Raw genomic sequence first — 16,952 nt, 5'->3', positions numbered from 1 at the left:
GGTTAACGCCGATCATCGAATTTTTGACTTGGAGCAAAGTGAGCTGTCGCAAGGGAAAAATGAAGACCGATTTCAAGGTAGGCCACACTTAATGTTGCACAATCAGGAATTATATCATGTCTAACATTTCATCATAGTTCTCCAACCTTTTGGGGACGGTCTACCGGAAGGGCAACCTGCTCTTTACTCCCGATGGAACCTGCCTGCTTTCGCCTGTAGGCAATCGAGTCACTGTCTTTGACCTTGTACAGTAAGTCCCTCGCGGCTTTTACCTGGACCGAAAATCATTGGAACCTTCCAATTGCTCAGCAGCTAAAATTTCACTCCTAGCAATACTTCTTACACCCTACCCTTCTCCCACCGCACGAACATCGATCGCCTGGATCTTTCCCCGAAAGGAAATTTGCTATTGACCATTGATGAGACTGGCCGGGCGATTTTGACCAATTTCCAACGCCGAATCGCAATTCACCATTTCTCCTTCAAGGGGCGCGTCACCGCCCTGAAGTTCTCACCATCGGGTCGGCATTTCGCAGTAGGCGTGGGAAGACGTTTGCAAATCTGGCAGACACCTTCTACTCCCGGTACTGAAACCAATGGCGAGATTGAGTTCGCTCCATTCGTTTTGCACCGAGACCTGGCTGCCCACTTCGACTCCATTTCAAATATCGAATGGTCGAGTGACTCTCGATTCTTGCTTACTGCATCCCGTGACCTGACTTCACGAGTATGGAGTTTGGACCCTGAGGATGGCTTTGAGCCTACTACTTTGTCCGGTCACCGACAAGGCGTGATTACCGCTCATTTTGATGCCAACCAAGATAAGATCTACACGGTCAGCCAGGATGGTGCCCTTTTTCGCTGGGAATATGTGGCCAAGAAAGATCCAGAGACAGACGAAGAAATTTCCGAACCTCGGTGGAGAATCGTTAAGAAGAACTTCTTTATGCAAAACGATGCTAAAGTAAACTGTGCAACTTTTCATGCAGCCTCCAACCTGCTGGTGGTTGGCTTCTCCAATGGTCTTTTTGGACTATATGATTTGCCCGAATTCAATATGATCCATTTACTCAGGTATGTGAACAGATCTATTTGAATCTCGATATATTTTTTCTAATCAAAATTCTACTCTAGTGTCTCTCAGAGCAACATTGATGTCGTGGCTATTAACCAGTCTGGAGAATGGCTCGCATTTGGATCTGCCAAGCATGGCCAGTTGCTAGTATGGGAGTGGCAGTCAGAATCGTACATCTTGAAACAACAGGGCCACCTCGACTCCATGAATTCTTTGGTCTACTCTCCGGATGGCCAGAAAATCGTGACCACAGCCGACGACGGCAAGATCAAAGTTTGGGATGTCAAGTCGGGTTTCTGTATTGTGACATTCACCGAACACACCAGCGGAGTGACCGCATGTCAGTTTGCCAAGAAGGGAAGCGTTCTGTTCACGGCCTCCCTAGATGGCTCAATTCGAGCGTGGGATTTGATTCGGTACCGCAACTTCCGAACTTTCACCGCACCCTCTCGACTGTCATTCTCTTCCCTGGCAGTAGACCCCAGCGGAGAGGTAGTCTGTGCTGGTTCTCCAGACTCCTTTGATATCCATGTGTGGTCCGTGCAGACAGGCCAGTTGTTAGATCAGCTATCCGGCCACGAGGGACCCGTCTCTGCCCTTGGGTTTGCCACAGATGGTAACCACCTGGTCAGTGGTAGTTGGGACCACACCGTCAGAATCTGGAGCATTTTTGGCCGTACACAAACAAGTGAGCCTCTTCAGCTTATGTCCGATGTTCTGAGCGTAGCTTTTAGGCCCGACGGTCTGCAAGTTGCGGCATCTACCCTTGATGGCCAGCTTTCATTCTGGTCAGTAAACGATGCAGTTCAACAAGGAGGTGTTGATGGTCGTCGTGACGTGTCTGGTGGCCGAAAGGTTGCTGATCGCACAACTGCTGCTAATGCCGCCGGAACCAAGGCCTTCAACCGCGTCACCTACAGCGCTGATGGCAGCTGTATCTTGGCTGGTGGTAACAGCAAATATATCTGCTTGTATGATGTTGGCACCGGATCGCTGATCAAGAAATATACTGTGTCGGTGAACACATCACTCGATGGCACCCAAGAGTATCTGAACAGTCGTAAACTCACTGAGGCTGGACCTTCCGCTCTCATTGATGAAACTGGAGAGGCATCGGACAAAGAAGACCGCATTGACAGCACTCTGCCTGGTGCGAAACGTGGCGATTCTGGCGCTCGTACTACCCGACCCGAAGTGCGAGTCACCTCGGTTGATTTTGCTCCGACCGGGCGTGCTTTCTGTGCTGCATCCACTGAGGGTCTCCTGATCTACAGCTTAGATGATGATTTTGTCTTTGACCCCTTTGATCTCGACATCACAATTACCCCTTCAACTATTCTTGCAACGCTCGATGCTGCCCGGGATGCTGCCGCGGCTAACACTGTTGATGACGAGAACACCTTCTTGAAGGCTCTGGTCATGGCGTTCCGTTTGAATGAATCAAAGGTTCTTCGTGCTGTTTACGAGGCAATCCCACCATCCGATATAACGCATGTGGTCCGTTCCGTCCCGACCGTTTACTTGCCTCGCTTGCTCCGCTTTGTTGCACATGCCGCGGATGAGACTCCCCATCTTGAGTTCAACTTGATGTGGATTGAGTCTCTCTTCAGTTGTCACGGTCGGTACTTTAAGGAGAATTCAGGAACATTTGCCCCTGAGCTCCGTGCCGTCCAACGCGCTGTTGATGATATTCGCGAAAATCTCAAGCGCTTGACCGAGAAGAACCTCTACGATCTCAACTACCTCCTCTCTAAGCCTGTCCTTGCCGACAATAAGCCTTCTAGTGCTATGCTCGCTGTGACCGCTGGTGAGGCTGAGGAAGATGACGTTCAAATGGCTGGATCCGACGCCGATGACGGAGAGGGCGAATGGGTTGGCCTGGAATAATTAATCCGGTAAAGAGTTTCCTCTCTGTATGTCTACTTTGCATCTGCGCCTGGCGTTTGTATATATCCCGGGGGAAAGAACGGGAAATTTCCCCTCCAAAAGTGTTGTAACTAGGTACATATATTAGAATCAGGATGGTTTCTTTGAATTTAAATCTATGAATAACACAGATGTCTCGCTACATGTTTCTCTGTATCCCTACGTATGGATTTCCTCTGCCACTTCTTGTCTTTCCCCTTCCGTCTCAAGTGCTCACCCCTCGCCGCCTATTGCTCACTGAGCCAGCTCCCAGTCCTGTGGTTCACCCACCAATCGCACAATAGAGGGCTTACCAGATGAGTTACCCACCCAAATAAAACGCACAGCGCTAGTGGAAAAGAGTGGATCCCCATTTGAAAATCAATATCCCATTTAGAAAGAGATGGCCTGATGCACATGACGACGGCATTTTACATTTTGTGTTTCACTGTAAGGATTACCAGCGCGAGATCAGGATTTATAGTCTATCAGATTCTATTCAAATATTTGCTCCCAGGAGCCACTCGCTCCGACTCAACTACTTGCCGGCTCAAAGAAAATAATTGCTCCACCACAGGTGCTCCTAGGAAGCTTTTTGCCATAGCTTGGAACGGCCGGATACAGGAATTCCAATATTTGGGAGCGTAGATATGTTGGCAGCATTCTTCTCGATGTATGAAGATGCATTCAGGGAGCCCATGTCCAGTCGGTCCAGGAATTGCAACATCGCGTCCACAGTGACATTTCGTCGTTGTTCCAGCCATGAGGTTTCGTTCGTCGATAACGCCGACCCATTGCGGATGGATGGTCTTTCTATAGGGCAGACTTCGCCCTGGGGGGTGTATCCGTCAAGAGCATTGGAAAGTGCTCGTCTCTAAAGCAATGAAGCTGTGGCTAGTGAGTCTCGTTGCGGGTTTGCAATTTGCAATTTTTCCTCGCCAGATACCCAGTTCATTGGGGTAAATCTGGGCGGGCGGCTGGCTGTATACCCCTAGCCATGTAATCAGTATAGGGAGCAGCTTGAGTGTTTTTAGAAGATTCATTTTGGTTAATTATTGGCAAATCATAAACTTTGATTTTGATATTCGTGTGGGCCGGATCCGAAAGGATTAACCAAAGAAACAAAAAAGAAGCACTGGAAGCTCAAAACTTTATAGTAGCCCAGTATCATGAGGGTTGTATATGTCCGACCCGACGGAATACGTTCTAAATAATGACGATCAAATGCAAGGTGCTGATGACGAGAATTTGGACCGGGCCATGGTCCAACGTACCAAGGATTGACCATGTACGAGTCATCCCGCATCACTTGATCGATTCCAGTCTCCTAATGTATCAAAATGCATGGATACCCCGTTATTTCCCCCCCCACCTCTATTGCCAAACACCCCAACCCAAGTTATATCCAAGATTACAGTCCCACTGGCACAGATGTAATCCGCTCATTCTTAGAAAATCATCTAGCAATCTCAAGCCCTTGGATCTTCGCAGACACCTTCAAATAACATGATGTTTCACTCCTCACGTAGTCCGGGCCACCAAGATTGCAGACAGCACCCCGAAGGTGTTCAAGCTTGGCTGGTGGGTGCAGATATTGGATGCCTGGCTGCTGCTGTCCATTTAATCCAAGATGCGAAAGTGCCGGGGCCTCAGATCCACGTCTTGAGGAATTCAGGATCACAGTCTCACATCCTGGAGGGGTTTCCGGTTAAGGAAGCATTTGGATTGGACACAGAATCTAATCCTGGAGTTGAGCGTTCCTCTCCAATGCGTGTACTCAATCGGAACTTCGTTTGTACCAACGATCTCCTGTCCCGTATCCCGTCACTAAACGATTCCATGAGGTCTATCCAGGAGGAACTAATCGAGCTGGATAACGATAAGAACCTTTTTGAGGGTTTTCAAACCAAAGTGGTGGTCAAGGAAGGCCATACTATGCAAGTTCTGGATGCCAAGGGACTAGACCTTCACCTGGGTGACCGCGCTCGAATCAAGAAGATGATGCTTACGAGTAAGAAGAGTCTTATGAAGATGAGAATCATGGACATTTTCAATGAAGAATTCTTCCACGGTAAATTCTGGAGCATGTGGGCAACCAAGTATGTATTCCTCCTACTTCTGTATTCTCTATGGGTTTAAACTAATTGAAACTAATCATCGGGTAGGTTTGCATTCCAACCATGGCATAATGCCGCAGAATTCCGGCGCCATCTTCGATATATCCACGATTTCGCCAACCTCCACACATTGAGTCCGATAGACTCCACCCCATACGAGATATTCAACACCATAATCATTCCGATCACCTCCTACCTGCAAGCTCAGGGTGTAGAATTCGAACACAATGTTAAGGTCTTGGATTTGATGATGAATTCTGAGAGTGACCCGACGCTAGTTTCCGGCCTTAAGATCGTGCAGAGTGGCACGGAAGCTGTCATCAATATCCACCCTCACGATATCCTTATCGTCACACTCGGATCTATCTTCGCGGGCTCGACCTCGGGCGCGAATCACTCTCCTCCTGCGCCGGTTCCCGATATTGAGGAGTTGAAGCTCGACGACTCGTGGGACCTATGGTTTAAGCTCTCGCAGAAACACCCGGAATTCGGAGACCCGTCGCCCTTCTGCACGCGCATCGCTGAGTCGACTATTGAGTGCTTCCTTGTGATGCTGAGTGATTGGGAATTCTTTGAGCACTTTGCGAGCCTGGTGCACACTTCACCTAACATGCGCACGCTAGTGAGTTTCAAAGACAGCAACTGGCATTTGAGCCTGAATGTGCCACGGCAGCGGCATGTCGTCCGCCAACCGGAAAATGCCCCGTGGATATGGGGCTATGCGCTGTCCCCATCACGAGAGGGAAACTTCATCCGCAAACCAATGAGTGAATGTACCGGAGAAGAGGTCCTGATGGAAGTGCTTCAACAGATGCAGTTCCCTCTAGACCGGATACTTGAGCACTCCGTCACATTGACTAGTTTGATGCCATTCGCAACGGCGCAGTACCTAACGCGAGACGACGGTGATCGCCCAAACACGGTTCCTGGCAACGTGCAAAATATGGCCCTCATCGGCCAATTTGTGGAGCTCCCTGATGATACCGTGTTTTCTATGGAGTACAGCGTCCGCAGCGCACAAACGGCTGTATATCACTTGATGGGCTTGGACAAGAAACCTAAAGCGCATAAAAGCTCCTGGGATGGCTTTTGGACGATTTTATTATAACTCAGCGGTCAAATTATTCTGCGTGGCTCATTTTTTTGACCTTCCCTTAGTTAGGAATTCAAATATTTCGTATTGAGATGCACAAGTTTCCCAAGTATCGTCGCTTAAATTCCAATTACCTTTATATTATGTCCAACTGTCCGATACCGTTTGAAGTCAAAATGTCAGCACCAACTACTCTGCAAGGGAGCGAGCAGCTATGATCAAGAAGGAACAAGAAGATTCATTGGCCAAGCTCCCCCAGAATGCACTTTTCATGGTCCTCTGGATTCGGTCAGATCCGCCCCGGCAGAACGACTTCCATTGGGGTTCTATTTCCATTCTGGCCCTCGAGGTGGCACCAATGATAAATATAGGCCGTGGATGGATACCCGATCATGGTCCAACTGGAGGAGATTATCACTCAATTGTTTGGATCTGGGGTCATTGCGCCGATCTGAATGCGTCTGCTGTTGTTGATGGGATGTGATTCGGAGGTGGCAAACTTTAGCTGACGTCATGTGGCACTAGCCAACAAATTATTTGTTTATTTAATTCATTGTAACGAACCGATGTTGAGTTGATACCGATGTCGAGTTGATTAAGCGAGGTTGCGGGATTATGTGACGGGATTATATGATCTACAACCCGTCCGTTCTTTTGTACGATAACGCATAGGAGCCTTCCTTCTTTCTTTCTCTTTTCTTATCTTTGATACTTTTAGTTAATTATATAGAAATTTCTTTTGTTTTCAAGTCTTTATATTGTATAAAAGATCTTTTACGCCACCTAAGATTATATAGACTACTTATCTAGGGATGTATCTTGACTAATTAGGTTATATCCTATTTATCTTAGGTATCCGTGTCCTACTGTGCACCCGGGGACTTGGATGGTCCCGAAGCAGGGCTTGCCTAGGTTGGGTTATCCCTGCCCAGGTGCTCCCCAAACGGGCAAGCCCAAGCCACCCGGCAGAGATCCTTGTTCAACATTCAAAATTGAAAGAATAGTGCGGGCTCCTTTGTTCACACTGTAGATATAATTTCAGAAGCTCTAAAGTTCTGAAGTTCCACCTTTTACTATTAAAATGTTTTCTGTGCGACCGTCCATAGTATCGCTAATCTGGTTCAAGTTTATAATTGAAGTACACAAAAAGGAAAGACCCTCCAAGTTTGTTAAATATTGGTTCTTTCCCGTGGTACCTCCTCTTTTTTCTTTTTTCCTTTTGATTTTCAGACTTCATTGACTGCCCCTCATGGCTGGGTATGTTTTTTGGCCCCTTGTCGGGGTCGTGTTAATGCTCTTAATGCTCCATGGGAAGACAAATCCTCGCCTCAAGCATATTCCGATTGTCCGCTACTCAAATTATCTACCTACTTTTATGAACAGGATTCTGTATTACCCTAGGGCGGCGTCAATGATCTACTGGGGATATGAGAAGGTATGGATGGAGCTCAGTTACTCTTCTTGCATGGATTGATATCTATGATTTGGTATACTAATACGCACAACAGTACAGGGATTCCGCATATCGAATGCTTACGGGAGATGGAGAGGTTGTGGTTTTACCAGTGAGATATCTGTCTGAGCTCAGGCATTCTCAATCTTCTGTGATCAGTGGATTGCATGCGCAATATGAGGTATACTTCCTCCAGGCACAAAAGGCATTCGGGTGCTATCATTGACATTTAATAGAACGCTCTGGGAGACTATACCAATCTCCTCATCAATAGTCAGATACCCTCAATGACAGTTCGGAAAAAATTGACTCCTCAACTTGGTATCTATAAAGCGAAAGATAGTCTCGTTTTAAGGGCTCTTACTGACAGAGCACCCAGCACGAGTAATCCCTTGGGTAATAGATGAGCTCCATTATTCCTTCGAAGTCGCCATCCCAGAATGCGAAGGTAAAAAACCCGAACTCAAATACATTTCTCTATTTTCCCGCCTAAACGCCAAGGAGATATTCAACGGTAAAAGATGCATGCATACAAAGAGGCTTGCTAACCGTTTCCAGATCACTGGATACCAATAAAGCCCCACGAGATGTTCGTCAATCTGATAGCCCGTGCTACATCCCGAGTCATTGCAGGCGAGGCCCTCCGCCGAAACGAAGAATGGCTGGAAACCGCAAGCTCCTACTCTGTGAATGTAGGGCTAACCATCTTGCTACTCCGTCCGGTCCCCACATATCTCCGGCCTCTCGTTGCACGTTTTCTCCCCCCAGTACAACAGATGAAATCCCAGCTGCAGTTCGTAAAAGACCTCTTCATCCCAATCATCAACGAGCGCAGAGCTTCACATGAGAAAGCAGTGCAAGAGAATGACCCGGGCTATGTAGCTCCAGACGACTTGTTGCAGTGGATGATGGACATGGGAGAAACCAAAGAGGATGAGGATCCCAAGCTACTAGCACATCATATGCTGTTATTGATGAGTCTGGCGGTTGTGCATACGAGTGCGATGGCTATGTGTCATGCACTTTATGATTTGCTTCAGAGGCCAGAGTATATTGCGCCCTTAAGGAAGGAGATCATGGCAACCTTGACGGATGGATGGGAGAATGCGACCAAGCGGTCGTTTGATAATCAGAGGAGATTGGATAGTTTTTTACGAGAGTCGCAGCGGTTTGGGTCACCAGGAGAATGTGAGTTTTCATTTATTTTCTGTTTGTTCTCTTTCGAAGATAGACGAACTCTGGATGTTCAGTGGCTGCCATGGTTGTGTTAATATAATCACTCATGGAATGAAGACGATGCTAACGCTTTGCATAGTATCTTTCCACCGTATCGTTATGGAACCTCTCGCCTTATCCGACGGTCTTTTCCTCCCCGTAGGAACACATATCTGCTTTCCTTCGGGTCCTATCAGCAAAGACCCCACCCATGTTGAGAATCCGGAAACATTTGATGGCTTCCGTTGGTGCCAGAATCCGACTGATCGAAACGCCCTCAGAGAAATTTCTGGCCAGAAGACGCCGACGGAAGAAAAGCACAGCGACCAGAGTCGTGGGGATGAGAAGAGCAATCAACAGCAGGTGTTGAAGCAGGTTCCGTCGACCTCAACCAGTTTTGTTAGTATCAGTGCGTCCAGTATGCATTTCGGGGCCGGTGCTCAAGCTTGTCCTGGCCGGTTCTTTGCGGGGTGCAGCATTAAAGCGATTTTCAGTAAGATCATCATGGATTACGATTTCAAGTATGAAGAAGGGAGGTGCAACTGGAGGCCAGCGAATATTTGCGTTGGGGAGCATATTTTGCCTAACACTGGCACGACTGTAATGTTTCGGAAGAGGTTGATAGAGGTTGCTTGAGGTTTGTTGATAGGTACCACAGCAGGCCAAGAGAGGGAAGATTGGTTGAAGGAAACCAACAGGTGGACAATCAAAAATGATAGCAGACAAATAGAGGCATCACATCAAATGGTCGATGTTGCCAAAATTGTATTCATTGAATCCAAAACAAATCAAGTACCACACTAAATACCATCACCATCCACCACCAGTAAATACTCCTTTGGGGAAAACTATACATAAATACAATGGCGGATATCCGGTCATAAAGACAGACATCTAGGTAATAATTAACATGATACTTGAACAATTGCAAATAGGCAACCTGGTTGATCATATTACTGGTCGTTCACAGCAATTGACCCTCTTCCACGGTTCTGTCCACGTGAGCCATTGCCGCGGCCACGGCCGCGACCACGTCGTTGCTCTAATCCTTGAGGGGGCGGAACTTGTGAGTAGTTCTGGGGCTTGAAGTTAGGGTTGCGTTCCAGTACACCCTCGTTGGGGTCACCGTTCTCAATGGGGGCATAACCACCCCGTCCTCGGCCGCCTCGGCCACCACGGTTTCCATTCGCAAATCCCCCACGGCCACGAGGGCCACGCGGAGGACCATCATTAGTGTGGGGACGGAAGGGCAGTGCAGTTGGTTGGCCGTTAGCAAACCCGCCGCGTCCTCGAGGAGATTGTCCAGAAACGGCACCCCGGAATGAACCTCTGAGGGGTGGAGGCACAGGCGCATTCTGCAACTGTCCCTGTCCGTTGGGACCAAGGGGCGCACCGTATCCAGGGACTGTTAGAGGAGTAGGTTCCTGGTGAGGCTGCTGGCTCGTGGTAGCACGCGAACTGGTAACCAGCTGGCGATATGAGATGTTCAGGACAGATGCGGCAGGGACTGTTTGGCCACGGAATGGTGAGCAACGCTTGCCGAGATCTGTGCCGCTCATGAAAGAGGCATCGAATACCACGTCAAGTAGAATGGTGAGCGGCGTTCTTGTGATACCCACGATCGTTCCTCGGGTAGCAATTGGAACCTTTCCAGAGTTCTGAGCATACACAACCCGGTCACCAAGTTTGAAAGTTTGGCTACCAAGACGTTGCTCGACATCCTCAGGACGGAGGAGAGCACCTCGGGGAACACTTCGGACCATCTTTGGCTGCATTTCCGGCAGTGACTGGTTCATTTCGTCGGCATCGTTTTGGATGAGCAGAACGATATCGGAATCAAGTTGCTCAGCTTCAAGCGGGACTCGGGCAAAATCCTTTGCCTCAACTGACTTGAGCCAGTCACGGATCTCCTTTATCTTTGCTAGAGCAATATCCTCTGGGTAGAAATCGGCAGGAGAATAGCGGTCACGTTGGGGATTTCGTTGAATGCCAGCAATGAATTCAGGGAAAGTGATCATGTACTGCTGGAGCAAATTCACTGCCTTGCTGCTGAATTCCCAACCAGACTCTCCACGACGAGAATATCCAAGAACTTTCTGCTTTCGCGCCTCAAACTTGAGGTTGAGGCCAAGATTGACGCGCGAACCTTCAACATCGACAGAGAAGGAGGAAGTAATCTTAGCTAACACAAGAGGATTAAGGCGCAGACTTCTTGCGATGGCGTAAGAAGGCATGTAGGGGCAGGATCGCTCAGCCTCTTGAACGTGCTTGCGCCCAAACTCCGGCTCTTTGCCTTTGACAGCTGCGATGAGCCCGTTTACCTTTCCTTCGGAGTGGCCGGTCACATGAACAGGTCGACCATAGTTGAAATCACCTAAGAAGAAGCAACGTGAACCCTCTGGGAATTCCTCTTCAATGGGCAGCGCTTCACGTTCAATGAAACGTTGGTCAGGGTTTACGACGTCGTCGACCACCACTTGAGCTGCAAAGTCCGTTTCTTGTCCTGGTATATCCGCAAATTCTTTGATGGTAGCTCCATCATCGGTCTTAATCATGCCTTTCAACAGTTGGATGTGGATCAATGACTCGACACCTCCAATAATGACACCAAGTCGCTTGCTGTAGGTGCCCTCGATCTTGTCCGCCTTCTTCTTCCATTGTTCAATTTGTTGAGGAGTATGTGGGATCGAAACAGGATGTTGCTCGCCTGGAGGAAGAATGTAGTCAAACAGCTCATCTGAGACGCGGACGACAAGGGCCTCTTGCAAGTACGGATATCCGACATGGACCCGTTTACCAAGCTTAGCCTTGGCTAATTCGACACTGGCACGACTGGAGGGGTCCAGAAGTGTGATGACCTGACTTTCATTGCGGCTCTCCTGCTGGAACACGCAGACTCCGTGGAAGCCTAGCTGGCCCATGTTTGGCAGGGTCTTGAGGGTAGGGAAGCCAGCTAGTGCAGCTTCGCCCAGTTGCACGCCTTCCATCAGTCCATGATATGGGACCAATCCATCCATTGTGGGGAGGTCAAATGTGTTCTCGATGCAATGGCAGTTGGGCAAATCAGGAAATACGCCAGGCATAGAAGATGGATAGACGAAGTTCACATCGCTGGAATAGGTGAACTTCAAACTAGCTCCAAAGCCATTACGCGATTTCTCGTCGGGGGTGAGATGGTTCTCTCGCGTTTTCAAGGCATCAAGCAGACGTTTCTCGTCAATGAAAGGAATCTTGACCACAGCCTCCCACTCCATCTTCTTACCATTCATGTCAAGTTCAAAGTCACGAGGATAGAAATCGATGATAGGAGATTCGGGAGAAGTCATTAGATCCCAGTAGCCTTTCGGCACAATCTGTTTACTGCGATCAGGTAACACGCCCATCAACTGATCATATGGTCGGAAGGGCTGTCCAAGTCGGAAATTCATGTTTGCACCAAGGCCTCTCTTTACGTCTGTTCGACTGTCAGTATCAATGGATAATAGCAGAATATATATATATAAAAAGGTGAACACGGGACAAAAGCAACCATGGACCACTGACCAGAAATCATCGGAGCGTAGTGATATTGGAAATACCAAGGCCACGATGCGATACCCCGATAGTAATAGAAAAGAACCCATTGCAAGCCTTGCACATAGTTCTCTGCAAGTTTTTTCATCTCCTCCTCGTTGTCAAGCCCCCAGCCAAATTTGCTGCGGTAATAGTTGTCCCTCCATTCAAGGAACTTGGCATCATATTTCTTCTCTGCGGCCTCTTGCGCCTCCTCCGCAGACATGTCCTGAACTTTGGCCTTCTCATACTTTCGAATAATACGCTGAATCGCCAAAGTCGCCTCCCCATCATCATCATCAGATTCGTCATCTTCGTCGTCATTCTCAGGCTGGGGTAGCTGAAGTCTCATGAAACGGTCGCCATTCTCGTTCTCGGTGGTTGACCAGGAGACTCGAAGCTGATCGGCAAGCTTTTCTACAAAGCTGCGATCGCGGGCTGGCAATGTTGAAGGAAAGTCCAAGGGCTTCACGTCGGAGCCCTTACCAGGTCGGTTCAAAACATATTTCTTGATCGTCTTGAGGATTTCTTTCTGAGAGGTGGTGATGGTCAACTCCTTGGGTCTTGTCTCCAACTCGAGTGTACCGTCATTCTGCTTTGATTTGATCCACTGCGCATCCGAGAACTCGTGCTCAAAAAATCGATGCTCAAAAGCACTCATTGCATCAATCAACGTCCCCAGACGTTCCACATTAATGACGCCTTCCTCGTTGATGTAACCGCCCATCTTTGGCAAAACTTCCTTGTAAATCTTGAACATAAGCGCCAGCGCACCCTCGTTGATATGTAGATTAGGCAAGTTGGGCAAGAAGTCATTGCCCACAAAGAAGGCCATGAGAATAAAATCGTCTATCACGCGCTCCATATCGAATGGGAAATCCAGAGCTCCTTCGTCTTCAAGCTCCTGAAACTCTAATTCCAGATATTCCCGAACCATGCTCAGATGTAAAAGATAAAAGTTTTGATGTTCGAGTTCCTTAGGTTTCTTCTGTGTCTGACGCCCAAATGTCACCTCCTCTCGGAGAAGACAGAAGTGGGGGTCATGGCTCAGAAGACCCAACATGATGAGATCGGCATCCAAGCCATAAAGACAGTGTCGCATATTAGAGTGATAACCAGGCTGTGCCTTTGAGCGCCGAATGTATTCCATGATCTTGTGCTCACCTTCTCCAGGGACCTCATGGCCCGAGAGCACAATTTCCACGCCTTTCCAATCCGAATCCTCCGATATTTTCTTGTTGATGAAATATTTCAGTTGTTGGGTCAATCTCGCCATGAACTCGGTGCCGGGCGTAATACAGTTGCTGTCGAAGGCGTCTTCTTTCGGCATTTCCATGCCTTGCGCAATTGCCTTTTCTTTCGCATTTTCAGCGTCCAGCGCAGTTCGGAAACGACGCGCACGTTGCTGGTTCATCTTGGCACGTGGTGCGACACCATCGACCGCCATAAAAAACAGCTTCTGTGGTTTAATCTTTCCAAACAGGTGCTCGATATAGTTGAAAATGGCAATAAACATCTGCTCTTCTGACATGCGGAATGTTGGGGAGTCACTGTCACTGTGTGTACAGTTGTGAATAATACCGTTCATGTCCAGGTATAAGCTATCAAACTCCGGGATGCGATTCTCCTTGATGAGTGTGGAGATCGCGGGATACCGCTCGCTGAGCCAGCGAAAAAATTTGGGGACACCCATTGTGATGATATACGGTGTTCCTCACAGGTAAATCGAGAAGAAATAATGGAATGAAGTCTTGCGAAAACTTGTACAAGAGTTCTGCGATAGCTGAAGTTGCCGTAAAAATAGCGTGGGGGAAGAAGTGAGAAAAGTATCGTCAGAAGAATCGGAAAGTGGAAATCCAATACAGCTGTCGTCTCCGTAAATAAACTGGCAAAAGCAAAATCAAAGGCCAACGCCAAAAATCCCACAAGAGCTAAGTTCCCCTTGGGAGATTAATGAATAGTGTTTCAAGGAAGGAAGGACTGTATGTCACAGAGTGGGAAAGGCAGAGATGGACGTCAGTCAAGCTCAAGTCACCGCCAAGGTCATCGTTACCGAATGTGGACTAGTGTCAGTGGCACCCATTAACGCGGTTTCGCGTTGGGGGAGATCGCCCTTCTGCGACTGAACCTCTTTTTTCTTGCTCAAAGATCAAATCCCTGGGCTGCATTAACCTTGTGGTATTTTTGTTGTTGGAAAAATATGGATCACTTTGAGGACGAGAACAGTATGTTGACTCAAGCAATGCTATCCCCTGGAGATTTTCCATTCTAACTAAGCATTAGTGGTGGAGGAGCAGCAGGAGAGAGAAAGCGAGCACAGCAACGAGAAGATCGTCAATGAAGGTAACTAGGCAGGAGCTTCAATCCGTTGTCTCATTTTATCTCAATTATCAATTCGGTCAAAACAGACTTACTGAACCATCCTCGCTTCTGCCACAGAATACAAGACATGGAAGAAGAATGCGCCGTTCCTTTATGATATGATTCTGAGTACAGCTTTGGAATGGCCGACCCTCACCACTCAGTGGCTCCCCGATAAGCAAGAGTACGTTCAAATAATTGGTTTGCTTTCTGAGCCAGTATCTAACAGGTTTTACCTTGTCTAGGGTCCCCGATAAGCCTTATTCCACTCATCGCCTACTCATTGGCACCCACACGGCAGGCGACGCCCAGAACTACCTCCAAATTGCTCATATTCAGCTGCCAAACCCCAATGCCCCCAATCCAGACGACTATGATGAGGAGCGTGGGGAGATTGGTGGCTACGGTGGCGGGCCCAAGAAGCCTCAGATGGAGATCAAGTTCAACATTGCACAGAAAATTGATCACAAGGGAGAGGTGAACAAAGCTCGTTATCAACCTCAAAACCCGAATATCATTGCGACTATGTGTACCGATGGACGGGTGATGATTTGGGACCGATCAAAGCACCCCAGTCAACCCACGGGAACAGTGAACCCCCAGATGGAGCTCCTAGGACACGAGGCAGAAGGGTTTGGATTGAGTTGGAACCCCCATGAAGCTGGCCATCTTGCGACCGGTAGTGAAGACAAGACTGTCAGACTATGGTGGGAGCTTATCTATTTTACCGCCTGTTTTTAAGACGCCATGCTCACAATAATGACAGGGATCTCACAACATACACAAAGGGCAACAAGGCCGTCCGCCCTACGCGCACTTACACCCACCACTCATCGATCGTAAACGATGTTCAGCACCACCCTCTTCATTCTTCGCTCATTGGTACTGTCTCCGATGATATTACTCTTCAGATCCTTGATGTCCGTTCTTCCGACACTACGCGTGCTGCTACAATTGCAGAGGGCCAGCACCGTGATGCCATTAACTCTATCTCGTTCAACCCGGCAGCTGAGACCATCCTGGCGACTGGTTCCGCTGACAAGACGATTGGTCTTTGGGATCTTCGAAATCTGAAGACCAAGCTCCACTCCCTGGAAGGTCACAGCGACTCTGTCCAGTCAATCTCGTGGCATCCCTTTGAGGAGTCTGTCTTGGCCAGCTCCAGTTATGACCGCAAGATTATGTTCTGGGACCTCAGCCGTGCTGGCGAGGAACAGACCCCCGAGGACGCGCAGGACGGTCCTCCTGAGCTGTATGTCTTTCTAATCGTTTATATGACATGTTTGTCTACATCCCTCGGCTTGGCTAATCTATTTTTTGTCTAGTTTATTCATGCATGGAGGTCACACCAACCGCATCTCCGACTTTAGCTGGAACCTTAGCGACCCGTGGGTACTATGTTCGGCGGCCGAAGATAACCTACTCCAGGTTTGGAAGGTGGCCGATGCCATTGTGGGCAAAGATCTGGAAGATGTCCCGACCGAGGCACTGGAGGCATAATTGCTCATTTTGGTACTCGATTTTATTTGTTCAAGTTCTCTATTAAATCTTTTTTTTTCTGGTCGGCGAAACAAAGGGTCATGTAATGAGGCATTTAAAAACCCTGACATTTGAAACTTGCATTCATATATCTCCAGGGCTCCTATGCTCCTTTGGGCGTAATTCTACTCCGAGTAGAGCCACATGGAGTAAGCATACAATTCTGCCGGCCCGTTATCTGTGACGTGTTTCAGCTCGATCTTCGAACGAAGGCATTAATTAATGGGAATGTGTAAATTATTACACTTGTGTCACTATAATATGCCAGGAACTGTTCAACAAAAATGGTGTTTTAGTCCCTTCGATTTTCAAGTTTATCAAGGCCCAAGCCCCTCCGAGTCTCTCTTAATGGCATCAGCACTAAAAGTCCTTCCGCGGACAACCCAGCTTAGTGCGTGATTGATGGATCCCCAAGGCGGTGTCGGGAAAGGTGAGGGGGACGTTGGTGAAAGTAGCTTAGCGTGCTTTCGGATGACCGTTGCGACAAAAAAAAAGTAGAGTCACTAATGCCGATGACTTGCAGAACTATTTGAATTCCGTTCCGCCCTATTTTTTTCTTCTAAGATTCAAGTGTGACCCATCATATTATATTGAAGCTGACAGTGTCCCCCGATTCTCCTCAAAAACCACCCAAAAAGAGAG

The 16,952-nt window shown here is 48.1% G+C and overlaps 7 protein-coding genes across 7 annotated transcripts; 5 read left to right on the top strand and 2 right to left on the bottom strand.

The window, feature by feature from the left end:
* Positions 1 to 59: 59 nt before the first annotated feature.
* N7478_005710 (snoRNA-binding rRNA-processing protein PWP2) lies at positions 60 to 2,962 on the top strand (the record flags this gene model as incomplete). Its single annotated transcript, XM_056921924.1, has 4 exons — positions 60 to 77; positions 138 to 250; positions 331 to 1,074; positions 1,135 to 2,962. 4 exons carry the CDS (start codon positions 60 to 62, stop codon positions 2,960 to 2,962), a joined length of 2,703 nt encoding a protein of 900 aa, XP_056779961.1.
* Positions 2,963 to 3,563: 601 nt separating this feature from the next.
* Positions 3,564 to 4,023, bottom strand: N7478_005709 (lysophospholipase 2; the record flags this gene model as incomplete). The annotated part of the gene is made up of 2 exons (XM_056921923.1): positions 3,564 to 3,854; positions 3,970 to 4,023. 2 exons carry the CDS (start codon positions 4,021 to 4,023, stop codon positions 3,564 to 3,566), a joined length of 345 nt encoding a protein of 114 aa, XP_056779960.1.
* A 466-nt stretch (positions 4,024 to 4,489) lies between these two features.
* On the top strand, positions 4,490 to 6,205 carry N7478_005708 (oleate hydratase; the record flags this gene model as incomplete). Its single annotated transcript, XM_056921922.1, has 2 exons — positions 4,490 to 5,079; positions 5,146 to 6,205. The coding sequence occupies 2 exons, from the start codon at positions 4,490 to 4,492 to the stop codon at positions 6,203 to 6,205; spliced, it is 1,650 nt and encodes a 549-aa protein (XP_056779959.1).
* A 199-nt stretch (positions 6,206 to 6,404) lies between these two features.
* N7478_005707 (uncharacterized protein) lies at positions 6,405 to 6,674 on the top strand (the record flags this gene model as incomplete). The annotated part of the gene is made up of 1 exon (XM_056921921.1): positions 6,405 to 6,674. One exon carries the CDS (start codon positions 6,405 to 6,407, stop codon positions 6,672 to 6,674), a length of 270 nt encoding a protein of 89 aa, XP_056779958.1.
* A 1,556-nt stretch (positions 6,675 to 8,230) lies between these two features.
* On the top strand, positions 8,231 to 9,494 carry N7478_005706 (cytochrome P450; the record flags this gene model as incomplete). Its single annotated transcript, XM_056921920.1, has 2 exons — positions 8,231 to 8,831; positions 8,959 to 9,494. 2 exons carry the CDS (start codon positions 8,231 to 8,233, stop codon positions 9,492 to 9,494), a joined length of 1,137 nt encoding a protein of 378 aa, XP_056779957.1.
* A 317-nt stretch (positions 9,495 to 9,811) lies between these two features.
* On the bottom strand, positions 9,812 to 14,103 carry N7478_005705 (chromatin-binding exonuclease XRN1; the record flags this gene model as incomplete). Its single annotated transcript, XM_056921919.1, has 2 exons — positions 9,812 to 12,312; positions 12,402 to 14,103. 2 exons carry the CDS (start codon positions 14,101 to 14,103, stop codon positions 9,812 to 9,814), a joined length of 4,203 nt encoding a protein of 1,400 aa, XP_056779956.1.
* Positions 14,104 to 14,610: 507 nt separating this feature from the next.
* Positions 14,611 to 16,271, top strand: N7478_005704 (WD repeat RBAP46/RBAP48/MSI1 family protein; the record flags this gene model as incomplete). The annotated part of the gene is made up of 6 exons (XM_056921918.1): positions 14,611 to 14,635; positions 14,694 to 14,753; positions 14,850 to 14,955; positions 15,017 to 15,478; positions 15,538 to 16,023; positions 16,097 to 16,271. 6 exons carry the CDS (start codon positions 14,611 to 14,613, stop codon positions 16,269 to 16,271), a joined length of 1,314 nt encoding a protein of 437 aa, XP_056779955.1.
* Between the last annotated feature and the right edge of the window lie 681 nt (positions 16,272 to 16,952).

Source organism: Penicillium angulare, assembly GCF_028827245.1.
Source record: "Penicillium angulare strain IBT 27051 chromosome Unknown utg000004l_segment0_segment0, whole genome shotgun sequence".
NCBI lineage: Eukaryota > Fungi > Ascomycota > Eurotiomycetes > Eurotiales > Aspergillaceae > Penicillium > Penicillium angulare.
The sequence above is the reverse complement of the archived record's forward strand: the minus strand, read 5'-3'. Positions and strand labels throughout refer to the sequence as shown.